General features: G+C 39.4%; 1 protein-coding gene across 1 annotated transcript in view; it reads right to left on the bottom strand.

Moving 5' to 3' along the window:
* Window positions 1-1576: 1576 nt before the first annotated feature.
* HIPK1 (homeodomain interacting protein kinase 1) overlaps window positions 1577-21230 on the bottom strand; it is a 50243-nt gene continuing 30589 nt past the window's right edge. The window contains exons 8-16 of the mRNA XM_082614947.1: window positions 20388-20613; window positions 16460-16581; window positions 15380-15514; window positions 12388-12530; window positions 11794-11976; window positions 11099-11305; window positions 9279-9520; window positions 7467-7597; window positions 1577-6374 (exon numbers count right to left, since the gene is read on the bottom strand). Of these exons, the coding sequence (XP_082471073.1) occupies window positions 5886-6374; window positions 7467-7597; window positions 9279-9520; window positions 11099-11305; window positions 11794-11976; window positions 12388-12530; window positions 15380-15514; window positions 16460-16581; window positions 20388-20613 (1878 nt within the window). The 3' untranslated portion in view covers window positions 1577-5885. The remainder of the gene's footprint in view (window positions 6375-7466; window positions 7598-9278; window positions 9521-11098; window positions 11306-11793; window positions 11977-12387; window positions 12531-15379; window positions 15515-16459; window positions 16582-20387; window positions 20614-21230) is intronic.

Here is a 21230-nt window from a genome sequence, read left to right as displayed (position 1 = left end):
TAGTGGAAGCTGGAAGCAGGGGAGATGAGGTTTGAGGGGAAGGGGTGGGAAAAAAGGCCACAGTGGTCTAGTCTGTAGTACCTTCTTCTACAGCTCACTGGCGCCATCTTGTGCTAAGCACCTGGTGTCATCTCAGAATTAATAGGGAAACCAAGTTCACCTCCAGTGGAAAATTTCCCGCAAAGCAAGCCAAGTAGATTGAATTTACAAGGGTCTTCATGATTAAAATGCAGCTTTCCCTACGGACTATCCAATTACTTATGGGGCTATCCCAATCTCTCTCTGATTTAGCCTAAGAAAGAGAATCTATCTGAGATTAAAACTAAAAAACAAAAACCAAAAAACCCAAAACAGGTCATTGAGAAATTAGTAAATTAATTCTTGATTATCTGGAAGTGAGACTGACTGCAGTCTTTCTATATACAGTCTTCCTTTGCCTGAAAGCTTCTAGGCATATTCTCTTACCCAAACTGGGGAGTGTCCAGTGAATTCACACTAATTTTACATTCATTTATTTAGGAAAAAAAAATCTGAAAAATATATATGTTGCAGTCTAAATCAAAATAAATGTACTCTGACTTCCCTACTAATGGGAGAGAACAGACTATTGATAACTTCTCTTGGTTATGGCCCAAAAGGGTGTTTCTAAATGTTTCTCATTTCCATATCCCAACTATGACTACAGGAGCCCAAAAATAATATTAATGGCCACTGTAAGATAGACTTGTCCTGAAACACATGCGTCAAAAGAAGTCAAATGAGCATAGCATTTATTCAGAGCCCCGCAGTGATGAATCTAGACAAATCTCTAATTCTTTATCAGGAGAAATTTTACTTTAATCACTCACTTAAGAGAAATCTGAGCCAAAGTCCTCCTCTAAAAAAAAGAAAAAAAACTATTCCTTGGACTTGAGGACATGGGGAGGGGGAAAGGTAAGCTGGGATGAAGTAAGAGAGTGGCATGGACATATACACACTACCAAATGTAAAATAGCCAGCTAGTGGAAAGCAGCCGTGTAGCACAGGGAGACGTGACCACCTAGAGGGGTGGGATAGGGAGGGTAGGAGGGAGACGCAAGAGGGAGGAGATATGGGCATATATGTATATGTATAGCTGATTCACCTTGTTATAAAGCAGAAACTAACACACCATTGTAAAGCAATTATACTCCAACAAAGATGCTATAAAAAGAAAAAAAAAAACGATTCTTCTAACAGTGCAGCTTTCTGAAAGGAGGGGGAAATAGCATCGTCTTGTGGTTATTCTTATTTGCATTCTGGTACTTTAGATGTTTGGTGGAACATGCTAGGAAGCAAAGTTTAATTAGCCTGTGTCAGAAGTTTCTGCATCTTTCAAAGGGCCAGATCTAGATGATCTTAAGTTAGGGCCCTGGACACTCCATTCTTGGGAAGTATTCCCTACCGACCCCTGTTTATTTCTGGTGCGGAGATTTGTATGAAGAATGAAGTTGTCTCTAACACTCTACTGGCGTTCAGATGCAATGTATTTAGCCACTCCAAAGATGCCAATTGTTGATCCCCTTTGTACCCCTATAAGAATAAACAGCCACATGAATCAGAAAATTTACCCATTTTATTGATGCATTGCAATTGCTCTACATTTTACCATATTATGTAGAAAATACTGAAAATACAAGCTACTTTGTAAAACCAAAGACAAACATTGAATCCAAAGATAAACTATGTTTTTACACAATGGACCCTTTTCCCGTAGTTAGTATTAAATTTTAAATATCTATTTCTTTTTGTTAAAATGATTATTTTACATACTCCCTAAGTACATCTGCATTACAAACATAGCTCAGTAATTCTCAGAAACTGTTTCTAGAGGCTTGTCATAAAAGGAAGCGCACAACCAGAAAAGGGAGAAAGCAAAAAAAGTTTAAATCGCACACAATAACTAGCATATCAAATACATTTAATAAACTTGGAATTCCATTGCAATATCAAGGATTCAAAGCAGAAGTACTAACGTTACATATAATGTACATAAAATGTACTGCTACATGTAGTGAGATTATTTTTCAGGCTGAATCAAAACCACATATTATATAAAGTTTAGCAACAAACAACCATGTAGACATGCTGCACCATCCATCAGTTAAAAAAAAAAATTGAAACAGGAAGCAGGCTTGGGTCATTCCTGTCACTGAGAGGCAATTTCCTATCCTAAAACAAACCATCCTAAACAGTGGGTTTTTGCATAATAATGCTGAATAAAACACACACTACTGCGCTTGCCTGGCTAAGGGCAGTCAAGTTTAGCCCCTCTAGTGGAGGATGGATGGATGGTCAGAACTGTTTAAATGGGAGTTCTCATTCCTGGGGCTGGGATTTTAGCTGAGCACTGACCATAGTATCACTTCCTGGAAGATACTAAAAACTCCGGAGTGATCAAGTGTCCTGATGAGCCTAGAGTGGCTGTACCTAACCCTTCCCATTTTCTCTCTCACCCTGAAGGGGAGAAGCTGGAAATACAAGTTCTGACAGGACTTAAAGCCTTAAGCTGGTCTGAGGTCAGGCCACTGTGACCTGGGCCAGCTGCTCACTTTATTCTTGGAGCTTCCCCCATCCTGTCAGGGCCAGCAATGTTAAGCCCCAGAGACAGAATCTAAAGCCACACTGAGCACATACACATTCAGCAGACACAGGTGGATTTTTATCTTGGTAAATCTGAAATGCCAATTTGCAAAACTAAGACTGAAGATCTCTAAAATTCTTAAAGCCACACACTGCTAGTAAGGTGATTATGGTAACAATATAAGCTCTTGGTATTGTCTTCTCCCCGTGAAGACTTCTATCTTAAGTGGTATCCACTTACTGGACTGGGGGTGGGGGGTAGGGTGCGCAGGAGTGGAGTGTTTTTTTCCTGCATCTCATTTCTTACAAAAACAACAAATCTTATCCCTTGTAAAGATAAGGAACAAAAAATATTTCCATTAGAAACTAGATCTGCCTTTGAGCAAGAAAATGAGAATGCGCTTGGCAAAAAGAGACACAAAGATTGCACACGCTGACCAGAAAACTGTATAACACTAGTGACAGAAACTATACAAATTGCTTGGGTATCTTGACCAATATAGTGCTGAAAACCCAAAATAATGCTAAAAAAGAAAAAAGTAGAAAACACCAACATGTTCCTGGTAGGCTGTACTGACTATCTGCCCCATCTTGAAAGCCCTTCCTCCTTACAATGAAGAAATTCCAAATACCTTGACAGCTCCTCGGTGTTCAACCTGGTACAGAGCTTGCCGACCAGGCTCCATGAAATCTCCCATCTCCATCCTGCACCTCCTTGACACCATCTCTACAAAGAACCAGTCCTAGACTTATCCCTCAAATACGTAATTTTCAGTTCAGATGGAACATGTCTACATCTTAGGGTTAACCTTCTTCCCCCAAACCTTTAATGGGCAGGAACTTTGCCATCCCCAGTACTCTCTACTTGACCCAGATCCGTGTAGGAGCTGAGAGTACAAGGACACTTTCACAGTTTGAAGGGCCCCAAGAATACACAAGTTGTTAAAAAGAAACCTCAAAAGCCCGATGGCTCAACAGGCTTTGGTTCCTTCTAAATATTCTTCACCAGCTAAGAAACCTTTCTTTGAGTTCCCTGTCACCAGTGGCTTCACAAAACTCCTCCTCATAGTATTGGGGATGTGGGAAGCAATACAACAGGCTCTTTGGTATAAACACATCTGTTACATGTTTTTTTCAACAAGCAAATATTTTACTAGGAATATCAACTATTTGCAGGAAGGACTGCCACATGGGAAAAGGAAAAAATAAATCTCATCTAAAAGTGATTGCACATACTTAAAAAAAAAAGAAAGAAAAAAGAAAAAAATGCATATTTAATATTGGCTTGACTCCTCTCACCTGCTTCCCGAATTCTCAAAGAAGCAAGGTAGCAATGCACAGTGAGAGAGCCACATGGGGAAAATGCTTCTGTGAGAATTCGGCTGAGAATCCAAAATGGAAAGGGGTAGAGGTGGCGGTAAAAAAGAGAAGCTGCTGTTTTTATTTTTCAGTGTCGGCAGGGAAACTGAGAACAATGCATATACACAACACAGCTATTAATCCTGTTCTGATAAATCCCAGTGAACAGCTTAGGGTCCACGGGGGCTTGCTGGTCCGTCCTAAGGCAAGCTCACTGTAAACTCTATTAACCACTACATTATCATATAAGGCACTACAATAAGGGAAGGAGGAGAAAGGGAAGGAAGAGACACACACTGAACAACTCCTCACCAGACACACCTGTGCAAAACAATTCCAAGGGTCTCCTCTCCTTGCAGGCAATGCCCCTGCTCACTCAGCACTACAGTAATATGCTCTAATATAATTGCAATTAGTTCACATACATTCCAACAAGTATCAGTTCATTTTGGTTTAAATACAATGGAGACATCAATTCCATCTCCGGGGTAACACTGGAGGATCAGAAACACACTAAATACACAATTCAAGTGTAATCACTACACATCTGATTACAAATAACATTTTGGGTTAGCAGGAAAAATTGCTTGTTATATTCTTCTAATCAATATGTACATATTTAATTATGCAAAATATTAAAACACCACCATTACAAAACTTCTAAAATATTTTTAAATTCAGTAATAAATTTTTAAAATATTTTTTGCAATTCCTACATGCACTTATTATATAAGTCTTAATAAGAGAGCATTCAATTTGCTGCTGGCATACAAAGAAAGCTACTTTAAAGTATAAAAGCTATACACAACGTTTCTTATCTGGTTTCAGATCCTTTAGCTTTCTCCCCAAATAAATCACATAGAATGAAGGGAGAGCTGAGGCAAAGAGAGAAAGAGGTGTATTATTGAAAATTCATACTACTATTCAGGCAAAGCTCATCAATGCCAACAACCTTTAGGCAAAGCTCATCAATGCCAGTATCGCATAATACAAAGAGATTTTGCATATAATAAAACAACTACCACCATACAATAATAACCACCTTAATGGCTTTTCCAATAATAAAATTTAAGCTAAATCAGAGAGAAAGGACTTTTTAAAAATAATTTAAAAAGAATGCACAGGGCTTCATTTAGAAAGAATACCTGGTGCTTTCACGGTAGGTATGGATTCTCTCACCCTAAGTTACCAGCAAATGGTGAGCTGCCTTTTTAACACTACTTTAATAATAAACACAGGAGCAACTGAGAGAATCCCAACAGTAACAGAGAGTAGTATGTAACCAGTTTTGCAAAAATAACAATTTCCCACTAAATATAACATGACATGAAAACAAAATTAAAACACTGTAAGCTTAAATGTCCCCTTAGCAAAGGTAAAATTTTGAGGAGAAATGCGAGATAGTAAAATACAGACTTGTGCAAGCTGCTCTTAAGATAAGCAATTAAGTCTTGGTTTTTAAACAAGCAGAAAGTAATGATTTTTCTTTTCTTGTTACCAGATTTCAAGTTCTTCTATCAGCATTTTCCCTCTGACCAGCAATTACAATAAAATAAAGTTAAATAAAGAGGAACTTCACTTGTTTTTTAAAAGCATTTATAGAAATCAAGTCAGAGAGAGAAAATATTTTTCAAAGGTTAACTTCAGAATGATCTCTCTTCCTTGGTAACTGCAGACGATGGGCATCTGAGCTCTTCCAAATACCAAAAATGCTGTCACAAAAATAAAGAATTAAAAAATAGGGCAGACTTTGGGAGACTACAACAATGCAGTCAACACTGAGACAGGTTCCCCAGAGAAAAGCCTTCTGCTTCAGTGGGCCCCTGCAGAGCAAGTTGCTGGCTAAGGAGTTTCAGGAGAGGGTGAGGGAGGAGCTCATCACAGCCCATTAAGAACTCTGACCCCTCCTCCCTCACACTCACCAACTACAAGTAAGAATACTGGCTGATCTTGGTAGGGCTCAGTGGGTATCCAGTGTAAATGGTTGAGCCTCGGGAAGACCCAATGTAAGACTGGGTGGCAAATTGGTGTTGGTACTGAGCAGGGGCCACGCTGGCAGAAGTGAGGAGACTGGGCCCAACACTGACAGGGACCTGGTGCACCAGAGTGCTAGGGTGGGTGGTATACGCTGCAGCATGCCTTGAGGAGCCCTGCGGGGAGAAGAGATGAGCAATGGAGCTGGTGGAACCCAATGCAGCAGCAGAAGTGGGGGCAGCATACGTATACAGGTGAGGCTGGCTTGGCAGGTGAGCAGGGGCTGGGGCCAGGTGTGGGTGCCCGGTCGAATGTAGTGGGCTGCCATGCTGGAAGGCGTAAGGGGCTTGGGAGAGTGGGGTCACAAACGCCTGCTGCCTGCGGGGGGCAGGGTTGCTGCTTCTCTCCTGCGAGGTTGGAGCTGACGATGACTGCTGGTTCTGGAAGGAGGAAGAAGGGAGTGAGGAATCTTGAGGTCACCCTGGCTCAGGGCACCAAAGGCCAATTTGAGAGTTGAGGTTCTAACTCATACTGCTTCTGGGCTGCCATAGCATAGAATCTCCCAGACTGACAATGCTGTCAGAAGTGAGCCATCCATCCCTCTGCCTCCTGGCAGAATAGACCCTAACCCAGCCCAGACAGCAGCAGTCTGCTCTCAAGTATGACAGAGGAAAGGGGGAAATCAAGAGTTCATAGGGTTACTCACTCCTTCAAGTAAATAACTGTCGACTCAATTCGCCCTATTCTGGCGTCAGTGACTGAATTTTTCCTAACCTTTCTTCCTTTGCCATTGTTTTCTCTTGCTCTCCTCTAAGTTCTTCATATCCCTTCATATCCCTCTTGAATTGTGGAGCCCAAGACACATGCACTAACTCGAATTTGCACTTGCATGTGCTCGCTCTCTCTCTCACACACAGCACAACCACACAATTATACCCTCATATTTACACTTTCTCACTACTAGTAGACATCATACAAGCACCAGAATTTCAGCTGAGGAAAAAGTGAACACAAATAGAATAGTGACCCTCCCCACCCCATCAGAGGATCAGATGGGGAGAAAAAAGCCCCAAATCCCAGACTCAAGCACCATGTAAGACTAGAACCAGTTGATTAAGTATCCAGAAAGCTTTTTCACTGTCTCTTGCTTCAAGTAAACAGTGTAAGGCTCAGGTTATTTATGACCCAGGAGATAAAGAAAGAGAATCTGGTCTCAATGCATGTGGTGGTGCAGAACCAGGCAAGAACTAAAGCATCCTAAGCACTTTCTAAATTCCACACATTTCTCTAATCTTCCAGGATAGACTAGGGAGGTCTGATGGAAAACCTGGAATGTACATTCTGAACACATTTACAGAGGGAATGAAGAGACACAGCACATACAGATATGACACAGGCCATGGAACACCAAATTGTTTGACACAAAAGGGGCTTCATTTGGCTTTATTCAGCAGTCCAGCCAGAAGCAGGGTTCTCCAGGGAGTAACAATAGCGGGGGCCCCAAACAGAAGGCAGCAGCCCCTAGTGCTTACCTGGCTAAGGTTGAGTGGCTGTGCTGCGCTGGTCCCCCCGCGCTGAGCTCGATATCCTGTGGGGGTGATACAGCATCCAGATGACTGCCCGCTCACTGAAGCCACTGGCTTGGTCTTACTGCTCAGGAGACCTAAGAAAGGGTCAGGCTTTAGTTATGAGCAGACACGGACTCAGTATCACTGAGCTAAACCTCAGATGGCATCATATTAATCAGTCCATGTTTGTATGAGGTTTGTAAGAGTTAAGGTTTCATGTGTATCTTATTTCCTCAATTACATTTACACTAGAAGAACAAAAACTGTATTATCCATTTCTTTTCTGTTTTTCTACAAAGCTCCATAAAGATCTTTAAAAGGTTCACTTCAGTAAATATTATCTAATCTCCAGTAATGTGAAAGGTACTATTAGAAATATAAACACAAGTAAGACACGGTCCCTGCTCTCAAGGAGCCTAGAGTTTATGTAGGAAGGGATTAAACAAGTACAGAAATGACAATGTGAAGCTGAGTAAGATATTGGTAATATTTAGGAACGTTTAGGTGTCAAAGGGGTTTAAAGGAAGACAAGATTATATCTTCTTGGGCATTCACTGTCTTCAAATTCTAAGTAACTGCAGAAAGTGCAGCTGAATATAAGCACGATCAATTTTCAAAATTTTGCTTTCTTCTGTGGTCCCACTAGGAAAACTGGAGCATTTATTCAGTGACTTGTGGAGCAACCTATTTTCTTTGGACCCAATAGTGGACAGAGCTCCTAATAATGTTTCTCAGTAGCCTGGCATCAGGAAGTTTTGCCCTGTCTGCAATGGACAGTTGTCTACTTCTCAGGAGGAGAACCACACGTCACCCTCAAACTAGAACACTGTTTATGTCTTCGGCAGTATTATAATTCATGGTAAAACACTAATTTATAAAAGTACGAAGAGATGGCTATATTGATGCCAAAATTTCACAGTCCTCGCCTTTGGTGTATAGAGTTGCCACTGGAAAAGAGCTGCCTAGACAAGGACTACATTTTTCTGGGCCCCCTTGCCTCTAGGTGGGGCCATGTGATGAGTTTTCACTATTTCCGGGGCTAAAGAGGTTAAAAACTGTGTGTGCCTCCTCCATACTTTCCTTCTCCTTCTGACTGGATGCCGAGGATTCCAAGGCTCTGATCCTTAACTCGCTGCCAGGCCTACCAACCAGGAGCACCTGCACTGGGAACTCATATGACTAAGAAATAAATTTCTATTATGTTAAGCCACGAAAACCGGGGCTTGTTACTGCAGTTAGCATTTCATTACCCAATAACTGAACCAGGGAACCTAAAACCAGCATCTCACAAAGCAAAACAGATGGAGGTAATTTGGTTGATAATACAACCCACAAAAGCATCACTGCTGTGCCACTGGGCAAGAAAAGACCTAAAGTACATATTGTTTTCCAAAAAAACTTTTGCAATCACTTTTAATATTATCAGTTCCCGTTCATTTCTGGATTGTCAAATCTGAATCACCTGTGGCAAAAAAACCTGCCTGTTAATCCTCCCTGCCATCTAACAAAAGTCGTTATCTACCTTCTCCCATCAACAGTGAGTGTATTACTGTGTCTACAAACTCACTTTTATATTGATCCAAGCAAAATAAACACAGGAAGATAAACTGATGGCCAAAAATAATTTCACATCACAAGGAACTGATTTCTGAACTAGGCAATTTTTAGGAAAACTCTATGCCACTGGTCTGTACCATTGGCAAAAATAGATTATAGCAAAATACTAAAGATACACACATCAAAGGAGCATTCAACTCCAGCTGTGAAGAAACTCACCTGAGGCCTGGGTTGCTACAGTGCAGTCACCAAGCTGAGTTTTCAGTGGAGGTACAATGATGGTGCGGGTGCCAGTGCCATCCCCCACGGCTCTGCCGGGGCCCTCCGGAAGGGGTCCACTATTGCCCCGGAGAGCACTCAGGGTATCAGTGGAATATGGGCTGCTCAAGGAAGAGTCAGAGTCTGGAGAATCATTGACAGTGACATAACTGATGACATTAGACCGTGCCTTCAGGCCAGAGCTGAGGAGAAGAAAATACATGAAAATCCAACCCCCTTTTAGCAGTGTTTCTTTGATGGTCCCTGGTCTTCCCATAATAAAAATGAGGATAATCACAATGCTAGGAACATTAACAACAGTGGCAGCAACAAATTTCTGAGTGCTTGTTACGCACCAGGCACTATTCGTACACTCTGCACACACCTCACTGAACCCTCACAACACGTCCAGGAAGTAGGCACTTTATCCCTGTTTTGCAGATAAGGCAACTGAGGCAGAAGGAGATGGAGATTAAGAAACTTGACCAAGGTCACACAAGTGGCAAGTCGTGAAGACAGGATCCAGATCCAGGACAGAATGACTCCAAAGTACACACCTCTAGCAACTATTCTATGTTGCCGCTTAGCCGTTCCCATTCGCAGTTATTTCACCAGTATTCTTCAAACACCACTTTATTTTCATATCACCCTGCTAGACTATAAATGGTTCTTTACTGTATCTAATCAAACTTCTCACTATAGGTGTTTCTAAAAAAAGGTTCTTCACAAAATGATCCCTACCTTACTAACTTTACCTTTTCCTTAATTTTTAATAGGCTTGCCTCAGGTCAAAGCAATCCTGCTGGTTATATAATTTTTGTCAGTACTAGGCCCCTTTTCTTCACTGGAAAGTTTACTTTTTTCTTCCCCAAATCAGTTCAATAACCACTTTCAAAACTTAGTTTCAAGTCTATTTACCATTTGTAAATAGCCATTTGTAAATAGCCCTTTTGAAGTATTTCATTCTAAAGTTACTCTTTCAAGTTCATTTAAACTTCATTTACACATGACTCTGTTAAGTCTCCTAAGTTACTTTCATGCGTGAATCCTTCCTCCTCAGGTAAAAGTAGAGTTATTGCCTCTTCTATATGCCTAACACCAAAAACGCAATGAAGAAGAACACAGAACAATCAAGGCAACTGACTATGTTCACACCAAGAGAGGTGTGTATCACAGTTCTTAAATGTATCCTATCTCTCTTAGTTAACTGCCCAATTAAGGACTTGGATTAAGGTGCTGGGATAAGAGGAAATAATCTGGTACTTAAATTCGTAAGCTGAATGACCATATAGCAGAGGGGGGAAAAGAAGGTAGCCCTACTTAAAGTTCTACCTCTTCCAAAGAGGTCTGTTCAGATTAAAAAATTACACGAATTTCATATAATCTCATATCTACCAACTTGTTCCAATTAATTATTTTTTACGTGCTTCTGTTACAGTATCTGTTTTCAGACTCTAAAGTTCCTTAAAGGCAGGGGATCATGTCTGTAGTATATAATGTGCATTCCAAGCCAGAATAGCCTGACAACGTAATCTATACCTTCCATCTAATGTATCTGAACGACTGATTTAACTGATGAACATGTATAATATTACAGAAAACTTGACAATGCTCAGTTATGGAAACTTGAGTGTTCTGGCTCACTCATCCATGGCCATGCTTCCTAAATACCCCTTTTTAGTCCTTCCTTTCATAGCCAAAATTGAGCCACTTGTGTGAAGCCAACAGACTAAGACCAAGGGCAGGAGCCACAGAGCTAGGGAACCATTCACCTGCCTTACCTATTGGGCTTGTATTTGTTGTCCTCTTCCTCATCAGTGTCACTGCGGATAGTGATGACACTCACAGGAGGGCTGGGAGTATCTGGAATGATGATTGGCTGATGCTGATCTTGTACAGGGACTAGGGAATTATAAGAAGATGTGGTACGGAGGGGGCTGCTCCCAACCAGAGAATAGACTTGAGAAGGCAGAACATCCAGAGAGGACCTGTAGGAAAAGGTCACAAGAAAGATCATTCAGTGCTTGGTCCCCAAAACTAGATATCTTTTCCCCAGAACTCTTTCCAATTTGCTCTTTGATTCCTTCTTACCAAATCATTAAGCCAATACACTTAACTATAAAAGTTCCAATAAAAAATAAACTAACCACTCTAGCCAGGGTTTCCAGGACAAGAACACCAAAATTAGAATATAGATTTTATTTTTGTATGCCCTTTACCCCATGGTTAAATTTCACTCTGTGAAGTGGGCAGAAAAATAAAAGCATCAGACAAAAGAAGGCTGGATTCAAAGTGGCAGCAGAGAGGATTAGCATAACCAGAACACCTTTGTATGCATGCCCGAAGGTTAGCTCTTTTCAATTTGGCAGCTTCTTGCTGCCTCATACCAAAAGTGTCTATACTCCAACACTCTAAATGCCAGGCGACATATCTTTCAAATTGGCAGTTTTAACTATCAGCCCTAACAGAGACTTACTTAGAAGAGACTGGAGCAGACTGCTTATTCTTCTTTGAAGGGAGGGAACTGGATTGTTGTTGTCTGACAACATGGGCAACGCCAACATTAAGGGGCTGAGCAGTGGCCAATGTCACATGGTTAGTCAGCAAGGATGGCTGCTGCATAATAGTGCTGTACTGGTTGCCATGAGAGTGGGCATTCCTGTATCATCAGAAAGAGAAGCATGAATGCTGAAAACACTGGGAAGTCAGGACGAAATAGGTACTAAAAGCAATTAAAACAACCAAATAAAGCTGTGTTTTATTATTATAGTTGGGCACCTGGATTATAAGGCTTTAGGGGTTTTCACTGTATGGTTTCTTATTGCATAAGACTTTCTTTAAATCTGAAGTAAATAATTCCTGAACTTAGAACCTACTGTTTTCCTGTATTCAAAGTTTTCTTATAACTCTGTCTCCTAGCCTGATACGGATTCTTTTCTTCAAGGATTTCACACAGAGATAAATCTCTCCTTTCCTTTACCTTCTTCCTGTCTCACCAAATCCTCAAGTGGTCCTTCCCTAAGGGATCTGCCCTTGTAAATTCTCCCAGAGAGGAACATAGGGCACTTGCCTCCAGTCTGTGAGCTGCTGGCCACTGCCCATGGCCTCTGGAATCACTGCAGTGGGCTGGACTGAGTTGTGTAGAGCTACCCCAGGCAACTGTTGCCAAGTTGAAGGCAGGAGAATTTGTTGGGTTCCTCCAGGCCAAGCCTGCTGTAAGGAAACAAACACAAAAAGATCCAGACTTGACTCACTCTTGGCTTTTTTTTCTGTTTTTTAGATGAAAGAAAAATTCATATCTTAAAAGAAGTTTCTTGTAGATTGTTAACTTGCAGAGGTTAAAAAAAGAAAGGTCAGAGGGGCTCAAGGTTACAAGTCTTATGAACAGGGAAAAAGAACACGCTGCCTTCTCTTGGCCACCTCCATAACCTGACCACCAGGGTATTAAAGAAAAGAAGAGGGCTTCCCTGGTGGCGCAGTGGTTGAGAGTCCGCCTGCCGATGCAGGGGACACGGGTTCGTGCCCCGATCCCGGAAGATCCCACATGCCGCGGAGCGGCTGGGCCCGCGAGCCATGGCCGCGGAGCCTGTGTGTGTCCGGAGCCTGTGCTCCGCAACGGGAGAGGCCACAGCAGTGAGAGGCCCGCGTACAGCAAAAAAAAAAAAAAAAAAGAAGATCCCTGTGGTTAAGAGTTTCTATTATACTGCAGAGTAAAGGAGTCTGAAAGTTCAGAAGTAAGCTCTAGTTAAATGCTGGATAACATTTTTGCAAAGAGTCTAAAAACATCCCAAGAAAGAGTTAAGACAACTCCCTTGAGATTAAAAATAGGAATTTAAAAATTTGAGTGCCAATCAGATAAAAGACATCAGGTCAATTCAACCCATAAAACAAAGAGGAGAATTGTTCCTTTTTAAAAGGGTAGTACTTGGAAAATGGAGCCAGATGTGGATGACCAAAGGCCAAAATCCTTTGGCAAACAAGCTTAATGCCAGCAAGAGAAAGCTAACTTCATCATTTATAGCCATGTGGTAGCATTTTTTAAAAATGCAATAAGAAAAATATTTAAGAAATAGATGCAGAGAGTACCATATTTTGTTCTTAGTAGTTTCCTAAATATGCATCATTTGTAGAAACATAACTCGACATAAAAACTAATCACTAAAGGAAAATACATTGTTTGTAGTTCTTAACAAGCCATGCCACTTGCAATAAATAGCAACAAATATGTTTTCTGTACTTCTTACGGAAATTGTGGCATTTCCTAGAAAAATAGGAACAGATTTGAAAGTCTGCTTTTTAAACCTGAATTCCACAGTACAATCACCTACAATGCTTGGGTACATATGGTTCTGTTTCTTGAATTCCAAACTGCAAGGCCATCAACACACTGTTTTAAAAATATTTCTGCAAGTAACAGATCCACTTGTTACAAATACCGGTTCCAAACAAGAAGCCTTCAAATCAGAGAAACTGCAAACATGTCTGCTACCATAAGCAGAATTCAAAACAAAACAAAACAAAACAAAACAAAAAATAAGAGAAGTATGTTAAGTCACACCATGCGTCTTTCCATAAGCCAACACCTGCACAAGACAAAGCATGTAGTTTAATACAAAGCAAGAAATAACATTTCAACGTGAGGAAGAAATCTGGCGTTCCAAGCGACGAACTGTTTTGACAGAGGAAGAACAAAAATATGCAAAGCTTAGCAAATGGCTAGTGCAAACTTAAGAGAAGCAGCAAAGGAGAAGTGTCAACTAACATTCCCAACCTCAAAACTATAGGTGTGCAAGTTAAAACCAGTGGCTTGGACCAATCAAGTTGGAAATATATCTGACTCCCTCACACTCAGGGCTTATGCTTATGATGTAATTAATTTGGTGGTGACAAAGACCCTTAAATTGAAAACCAAAGAAATTCCAGCAACTAAAGTATGTATTCTGAAAGTGTTTTTCACTCACACGAGTCCTTGAGAAACAACAAGAGAAATTTAAAGCCACTCTGAAAGATGGAGAAATATCAGGGGTCAACAGTATCAATTAGGTTTTCGAATGCTTATCTAATTTTAAATTTTAAATGATAAAATGCCACATGTCAAATAAATAATTCTAACTCCCCCAAGTAAACCAAACACATCTAAAAATCACTATTAAGGTTACAAATGCTGAAATATACCTCAAAGCCCTATTTGTTTGTTTTCCTATCTCTAAAACCCACACTATATTTGCTGCTATATTTAATAAATTTTCCCCATGACTTTTGATAACAAAGATATTCTTGCATAAAGTTTTTCAGTCATATTCTCATCTTTGTATAAAGACCTATTTGTAAAATAATTAATTTCTCCAAAACCCCTATAAACGAGTTCACCTTTGATTTCAACCAACAAATGAAATATGATCTAAAAAGGCTCTAAAGGGAAGATGTTTAAATGGAAGATATTAGCTGCCACTGATCATAAGTAGCAAAGAGTTATCTTCATGTGTTCATAGAGGGAAAGTTACAGTCAACTAATAAGGAAATAAAGTAAGAGCATCTTAAACATTTCTACATACACAAAAGTTTTAGAAGCTTAAAACAGTCAGTAAAGAAGGAAGCTAACTTGCCAAGGAGTTCCAATTTTGGCCATCCGGTACCTGTAGCAGAGCCAAACTAAAGGCCATTTCCTTTATTCTCAAGGTTCAGAGGGTAAAGGATAGGGCAGAGAAACAGATAATAGTGTTGAAGCTCTTCTGAGGCTACGCCAAGAGCTTTTATCACACTAGGCTGGCAAAGAAGAATCAAGGGGTCTGACCCCTTTCAGAGCCACACTGAACATCAGAGTCAAACAGTGCTTCAGCAAATGTTGGGGAGGAAAACAATGAGACATTAAAGATGTAGCAAGAACACAGCCACAAGATGGCACATGCTTCCATGCCCTCTGCAAAGACTAAGTTAAAAAAATTTTTTTTGAAAAATGAGAAAACCAGAAGAAAACAGAACAAAAACAAACAGGAAAAAGTAAAAAAAAGAAAGAAACCAAAGAAACTCCGTTAGTAACACAATCAAGTGAGGGGAATTACCAGTACAGCGGCAGTCTGTTCAACCAGCGCCGGCCGGCCGGCTGCGCAGCTCAGAGTAAAGGGCACCGCATACTGCGGTGTGATGGTGGCTACTTGAGGGTGGAGAGTTGCTACCATTAGTGGTGTACAGCTTCCCTGAAATGTAGATTAGGCAGGTGAGTGAAACAAACATGGAGGCAGGTTATCTGGATTCAGAAGGGTTTTCATTTCCCCCAAGTTATTACCAACAATAAGCAGTAATTTCATATCACTTAAAATGCATGTACCAAACACAACTTTCCCCTTCAACTCCGCACAGCATTGGACCACTAGGTCAAATGTCAATGGCCTAAAGCAAAAAAGTATGGGAATCCTTCTTGGGCTGGATTCAGAGGATCAGTTCTAAAAAACTCAGTTAACAAAGGCATGTATTAAGAATTCTTCCTCTTCCTACTCACAAAATCAGGGTTTTGGATTTCAGATTTGCGATGTGTTATGGGCCACAAACATTTATACACAGAATTAAAAATATAGTGTTCGTTGCTTATATGAATATTTCATGAGTTTCTTGACCATCTTAGCTGCATTTTGCATGGCAGGGATAATGTTTTAAACCTTTCTACAGCCTAGTTAAACACAAGGAATGAAGGAATGTAATACTCGAAGAGGCATCCTGATATAATCCAGCCTCTCAACTGTGATAAAATTCTCAAAGCGTGAGTAATGGGGACACTAAGAGAGCAAAAGGGGAACCTTTTACTTTTAGAATCAAAGTGTTGTTACATGTGTCCTATACCTTTAAGAACATCAAGATAAAAAAATAACTTCATCCCACAAAATTAAATTTACTCAGTAGACAACTTCTCAAAGTCTGGATATTTATGTCTCCAAGTCTAAGGAAGTCACTGGCAGAGTTGCAATAGTGTTAGGAATGAGTATGTCATTCCATTATAGATGTTTCATTTTAAGTCCACTGAATCGTGACCAAGAAAGATCTTACAGTCAGAGCAAATACCATTTCCTAGGACAAAATATCTGATTCTCAACAGTGCTTCAGAGAACTTCAGCACTATTGAGTATCCAAGCTGCTCTGTCTTTTACCTGTGTAAGAACTCCCGACTGTATCTGTAGTGGCTGAGCAGCTGGTGCCTGGGGTACAATTGGCACAGCATTATCCATCCTTACAGGGAATCCAGAATGCTTTGTTGTTGCTTGTAGTCCAGCTGTAAAAAGTAACATCACAGTTATGTTGCTTTGCTAGGTCTGGGGGTACTGCTTGTTTGGGGGTTTCTGGGTTTGTTTTTAGCCTTTCAGTTCGAAAAATCTACCACCCAGGTTTTAGTTCTAGACACTTAAGACAAAGGAGTTTCACCGAAGTCTGGCAAGTTAAGGAAAGGGAGACTTGATTCCCTTCAGGTTGGATTAATGGAAAGATGCCTGACAGAGGGAGGGCTGGCTTCAGGAAATTCAAAATTTTTTTTTTTATCCAACAAAGCTTAAAACACAACACTCATCCCACTTCCATTAACAGTAGAGGTAAAAACAAACAAACAAAAAACCTTCACTTAGTAAGTTATGTTCAGCTTTTAATCCTAGAGGGAAAAAAACTTAAGCATTTAAAAAGTGTAATCTATTAAAAGCAAAGACTTTATAACTTCTGGTTAATTAGATAAGAAACATTATGAAAAGCTCAATAATTTATTATCTTAGCTACGCTTTTATTTAGAATATTTTAAGGGGATGTTTTTACCCAACTCCTCAAAAATATATAACCTAGTTCACAATTCAGTCATATATTTTATCTTTAACCAGTATGTGAACTGAAGGAATTATGCCTAGGACAAAAATATTTTAAAAGTAGACATTGTGGTTTACAGAAACACTTTTTTGTACTTATTTTAGAAATCTGCTCTCGTCACTGACAGCTTTCTAAAGCTCTTCTCTAGCTAATGGAAAGCTAGGAAAATTAAGAAATTTTGCTGCCTTTAGAACAGTGACCATGTCTCTTTATCATTTTATTCATTATCCTCTGGGCACAAATGTTGAATAAATGTTTAGTGCAATCAGGAGTATTTCATTCTGGGGAAAAGAGGGGATCAAGATAGTTCTCCCTTCTGCCAAGACTTGAGAAGAGAACCTTCAAAACTTTCTTTTAAACCTACCCTATCAAAGCTTTCAACGTAAAGAATTTAAGTTTCTATAATGCCTCTGATTCACTGATGCTTGCGTTTTGTTAAGTGAGGATACAGCCATTTTAATTAGAATATTCCTTCAGTGACAATTTCTAGGCTATCACCAACTAATTTCTCTGAATATTACTATGGAGGTATCAAATGAGCATAACTCATAAACTCTAATATTGTTGTTTTCAGCAAGTTAAGTCTTCCAAGTTTGCATTTCAGTAATTTAATTTAGTAACTAATTGTCACATAGGAAAACATAATCCAGAAATGTACAAAGTAAAAGAGACTAGTAAAATCAGAATTACAACACTCTAATAATAACTTTTTTAAAAGTGCTACTTACATCAAAAGAAAAGGAAACAAATCCAGGTATCCAGATTGAAAAAAAAAAAATTGCCAGCCATTCTTCCTAAGGCAATGCTACCTAATCAGAAAGCTAAGTAAAATCAAGGATTCTTGTCTATATTTTCATGGCTAACTACAAGACAACATTATTGCAATAGCCTCCTACGGCAAAATTTAGGAAGAAATGTTCACTATAGAAGCTCATCTTTGTGTCCCAGGGTGATGAAATAGAAGAGGACAAAATTACAGAATTATAGTTTCCACTGAGCAAAATGTCTATCTATTTTGGTCAACTGGAATACTATAGAAAGTAGTATTTATATACTGACCCACAAATGTGACTCTAAATAAGTATTAGATTGCTATAGTAATTTAGGCTAAGCCACAGCAGTCAAGCTAGTTTAAAACTAGCTTTTTCAGGGAACCCCAAGTGGAAACAAAGAATTAACAAAAGGCAACACTTTGGGAAGGTTCTCCCTGAACCCTGAACTAAAAGGATTAAAGTTTTGTTTTTATTTGTTTTTTGTTTTTGTTGAACATAGCCCTTTAAATAAAAAAAAAAACTATGAAAGTATGGCAAGAAGAGTAAAGCTGTCAAATGGATGAGGGTCTATTCTCCTCTAAGTGTAGGCATCTTGTGAAAGAGCAGATGGTGAAAGAAAAGTAGGCAACCTGGTACAGAGGCCTGCTGGGCAGAAACCAGCATATGGCTATGGTTGGCAAATGAACCGACAACTCCCTACAGCTCTTTGAGTTTAGACACTGAAAGGCAGTACAGAGTATAACACTTCAAGATGTATAAGCTATGGGCCCACTGCCTGGGTTCAAATCATGGCCCTGCCGCTGACTGGGCATAAAAACTGGGCAAATGAGGGAATCACGATCAGTTTTCTCACCTATAAATTGGGCATAATGACATTATCCACTTCCCAGGGTTGTTTGTGAGTATGAATACATGCACGTAAAAGCACTTAGAACATTTTCTGGCATGTAGTAAGTAATACATATCAGTTTTCACTACTGTCATCACTTTAATTTTAAAACTCCCTTTCATTTGTAAATTTTAAAATTTGCTCTATCTAGCTCCTCAGGTTATTTAGACTTCCCAAATAGGAAAAAAATTTCCAAAGCTTATACTTACCTAATTATACCAAAAGGGGTTAAACCACTTTTCCCCTCTACCTCTTCTCCTTACATTTTGTTTTGTTAAAGGAACTAAAAGTTCTTCTGCCTCATCTCTTAAATATCATCTGAGAAGAAGCAGAAAACTTCAGTCGCACATCTGAAAACTGTTCCAATGAAACTCACTTTGGGAAAGGTGAAGGGGAGAGGGGTGGCTATTTGCTAAGTTCAGTAGAAGAATCACTCAACATATGACAACCCAAAGTATAGAATTTACTATTATGAAGCATACGCAAAAAATAACTGGGTATATTAGGCTAAATTTGCATTTACGGGTTTTGAATCTGCTCCTCCGCTCTCCCTGTGGTTTCTCCCTGATTTACATTGCTATCGCTCTCCTGTCCTCCCGGTAATCTCTCAGTCTCCCCTAGCCCCTCTTTTCCTTCTGCTTGCTCTGACTCTGCCAGAAACCACACAAACAAGAGTCACAGTCAATAAGTAACTGAAGTAAAAAGATAAAAATGCTAACTGCTTCTACGTGAACTGCTATGAGAAGCCTGAATCCTGGTGTATTCCCAGAGGGCATGACATTGACTTTCTACTGGGAAAGTCAAGATGTCATCAGAATATATCCTTAAAATAATTTATTTAACCTTTTAAGTAGCTCACCAGATCAATAAACACGGAACAACAATGAGAAAATGAGGAAGGATGGAAATGTAAAAATTAAAATCTTATTGCAACACATCAGGTGAGAGCCCCCTTCTTCAGCTATTCTGTTCCTCTACTGATAGGAGTTTGCAGGAACAATATAATTCATAAGCTGAAGCAGATAATGTTAATGCCTTACCCACACAAATACCTCAGCTTGTAGAATTTTTCAGTTCAATAATGATCTTCTGAATGTAACTTAAGAGGTTTCTACATTCTTAAACATGATTTTTACATTTTTAAATAAAATTACCTTTTATTTGGAATACTAATTTTATTTTATAATGGAATGATACAGGGAATAAGATTCAATATATAGCAGTTCTGTTTCCAAAAAGTTTTTTCAAGATGTATATACTCTGCACATTGAGAGATACGTGTTTATGCTAGATATAGGACATCAGTACAAGGTCTCAATGGGCAAGAAAACTGGTTATCAGGCAGTTCAAATAAGGAAACATTAATTGAATGCCTACGTGTCAGATAGTATCATAATTAGACAAATAACCAATGTAAAAAAGATCAACCTACTTCAGTTATCTTCATAATCAAAGACTGAGTTTAAACTTGTCAAAGATCAAAACTAAACAACTAGATACTTACTTAGGATCTGCCTAAAGCAGGTAGGTCTGATATATACCATATGATATAGGAGTTTCCCCACTTACTTTGAAAAGCAGGTGGACATACTATAAATGTTTGTTGGAATGGATCTGTCTGAGTGCAAATCTGGGTGGTTCCAGGCTGCAAGGAAACACCCTGCTGGGCAACTCCAGGAACTGGTGCTGCAGATGATGGGTACAAAGCCGACTGGTAGTTTAGCAGTGAGACATCTGAATTAGCCAGAGAAAGAGTAGCAGCTGCTGCAGTAGAACTGGAAGCTAGAACACTGGCCTAAAAACAAAAGGATATTGGTATAAACATTTTTACATACATAGATTCTATCCAGAAAAACTAAGAATGAAGTTTTAAAATGTAATGTTAACTGTCTTTGAAATAACTCTCTGCTTAAGAAATTCTTCCTATCTCTTAAATTTAAGGTAGATTATAAAGCTGAAAAACAAAGAATAAAAAAACAGTCCTGCTCTGGTTGAGGCTATATAAATAAACCCCTACCTCTTCTTTCTTTGCAAAAAGTTACTGGATGTGAGATCCCACCAAATCTCATATGATCTTCCATTTAGAAAGTAGACCTAGCTAAGAAATTAGGAAACTTACATCTTCAGAAACAAACTTAAATATAAATATCACTGTTTGGCAAACAAATGCAAAACCACTCTTAAAGTTAATTATTGGAATTCATAGAAACAAAGAGTAGATCAGTAGTTGGTGGGGCAGGGTAGGAGATGGCTGGGGAGGTGGTCAAAGGGTACAAACTTCCAGTTATCAGATGAGTAAGTTCTGAGGACCTAATATACAGCATAGAAAAAAATGATTGGGAACACCTTTCGATACATGTAATGAGAGCTATCTAACAAAAAGAGAGTCATTTGGCTGAAGTCAGTACAATC

This window comes from Mesoplodon mirus (assembly GCF_964341445.2).
Source record: "Mesoplodon mirus genome assembly, chromosome: 3".
Taxonomy (NCBI): Eukaryota; Metazoa; Chordata; class Mammalia; order Artiodactyla; family Ziphiidae; genus Mesoplodon; species Mesoplodon mirus.
This window is presented reverse-complemented; position numbering and strand designations above follow the sequence as displayed.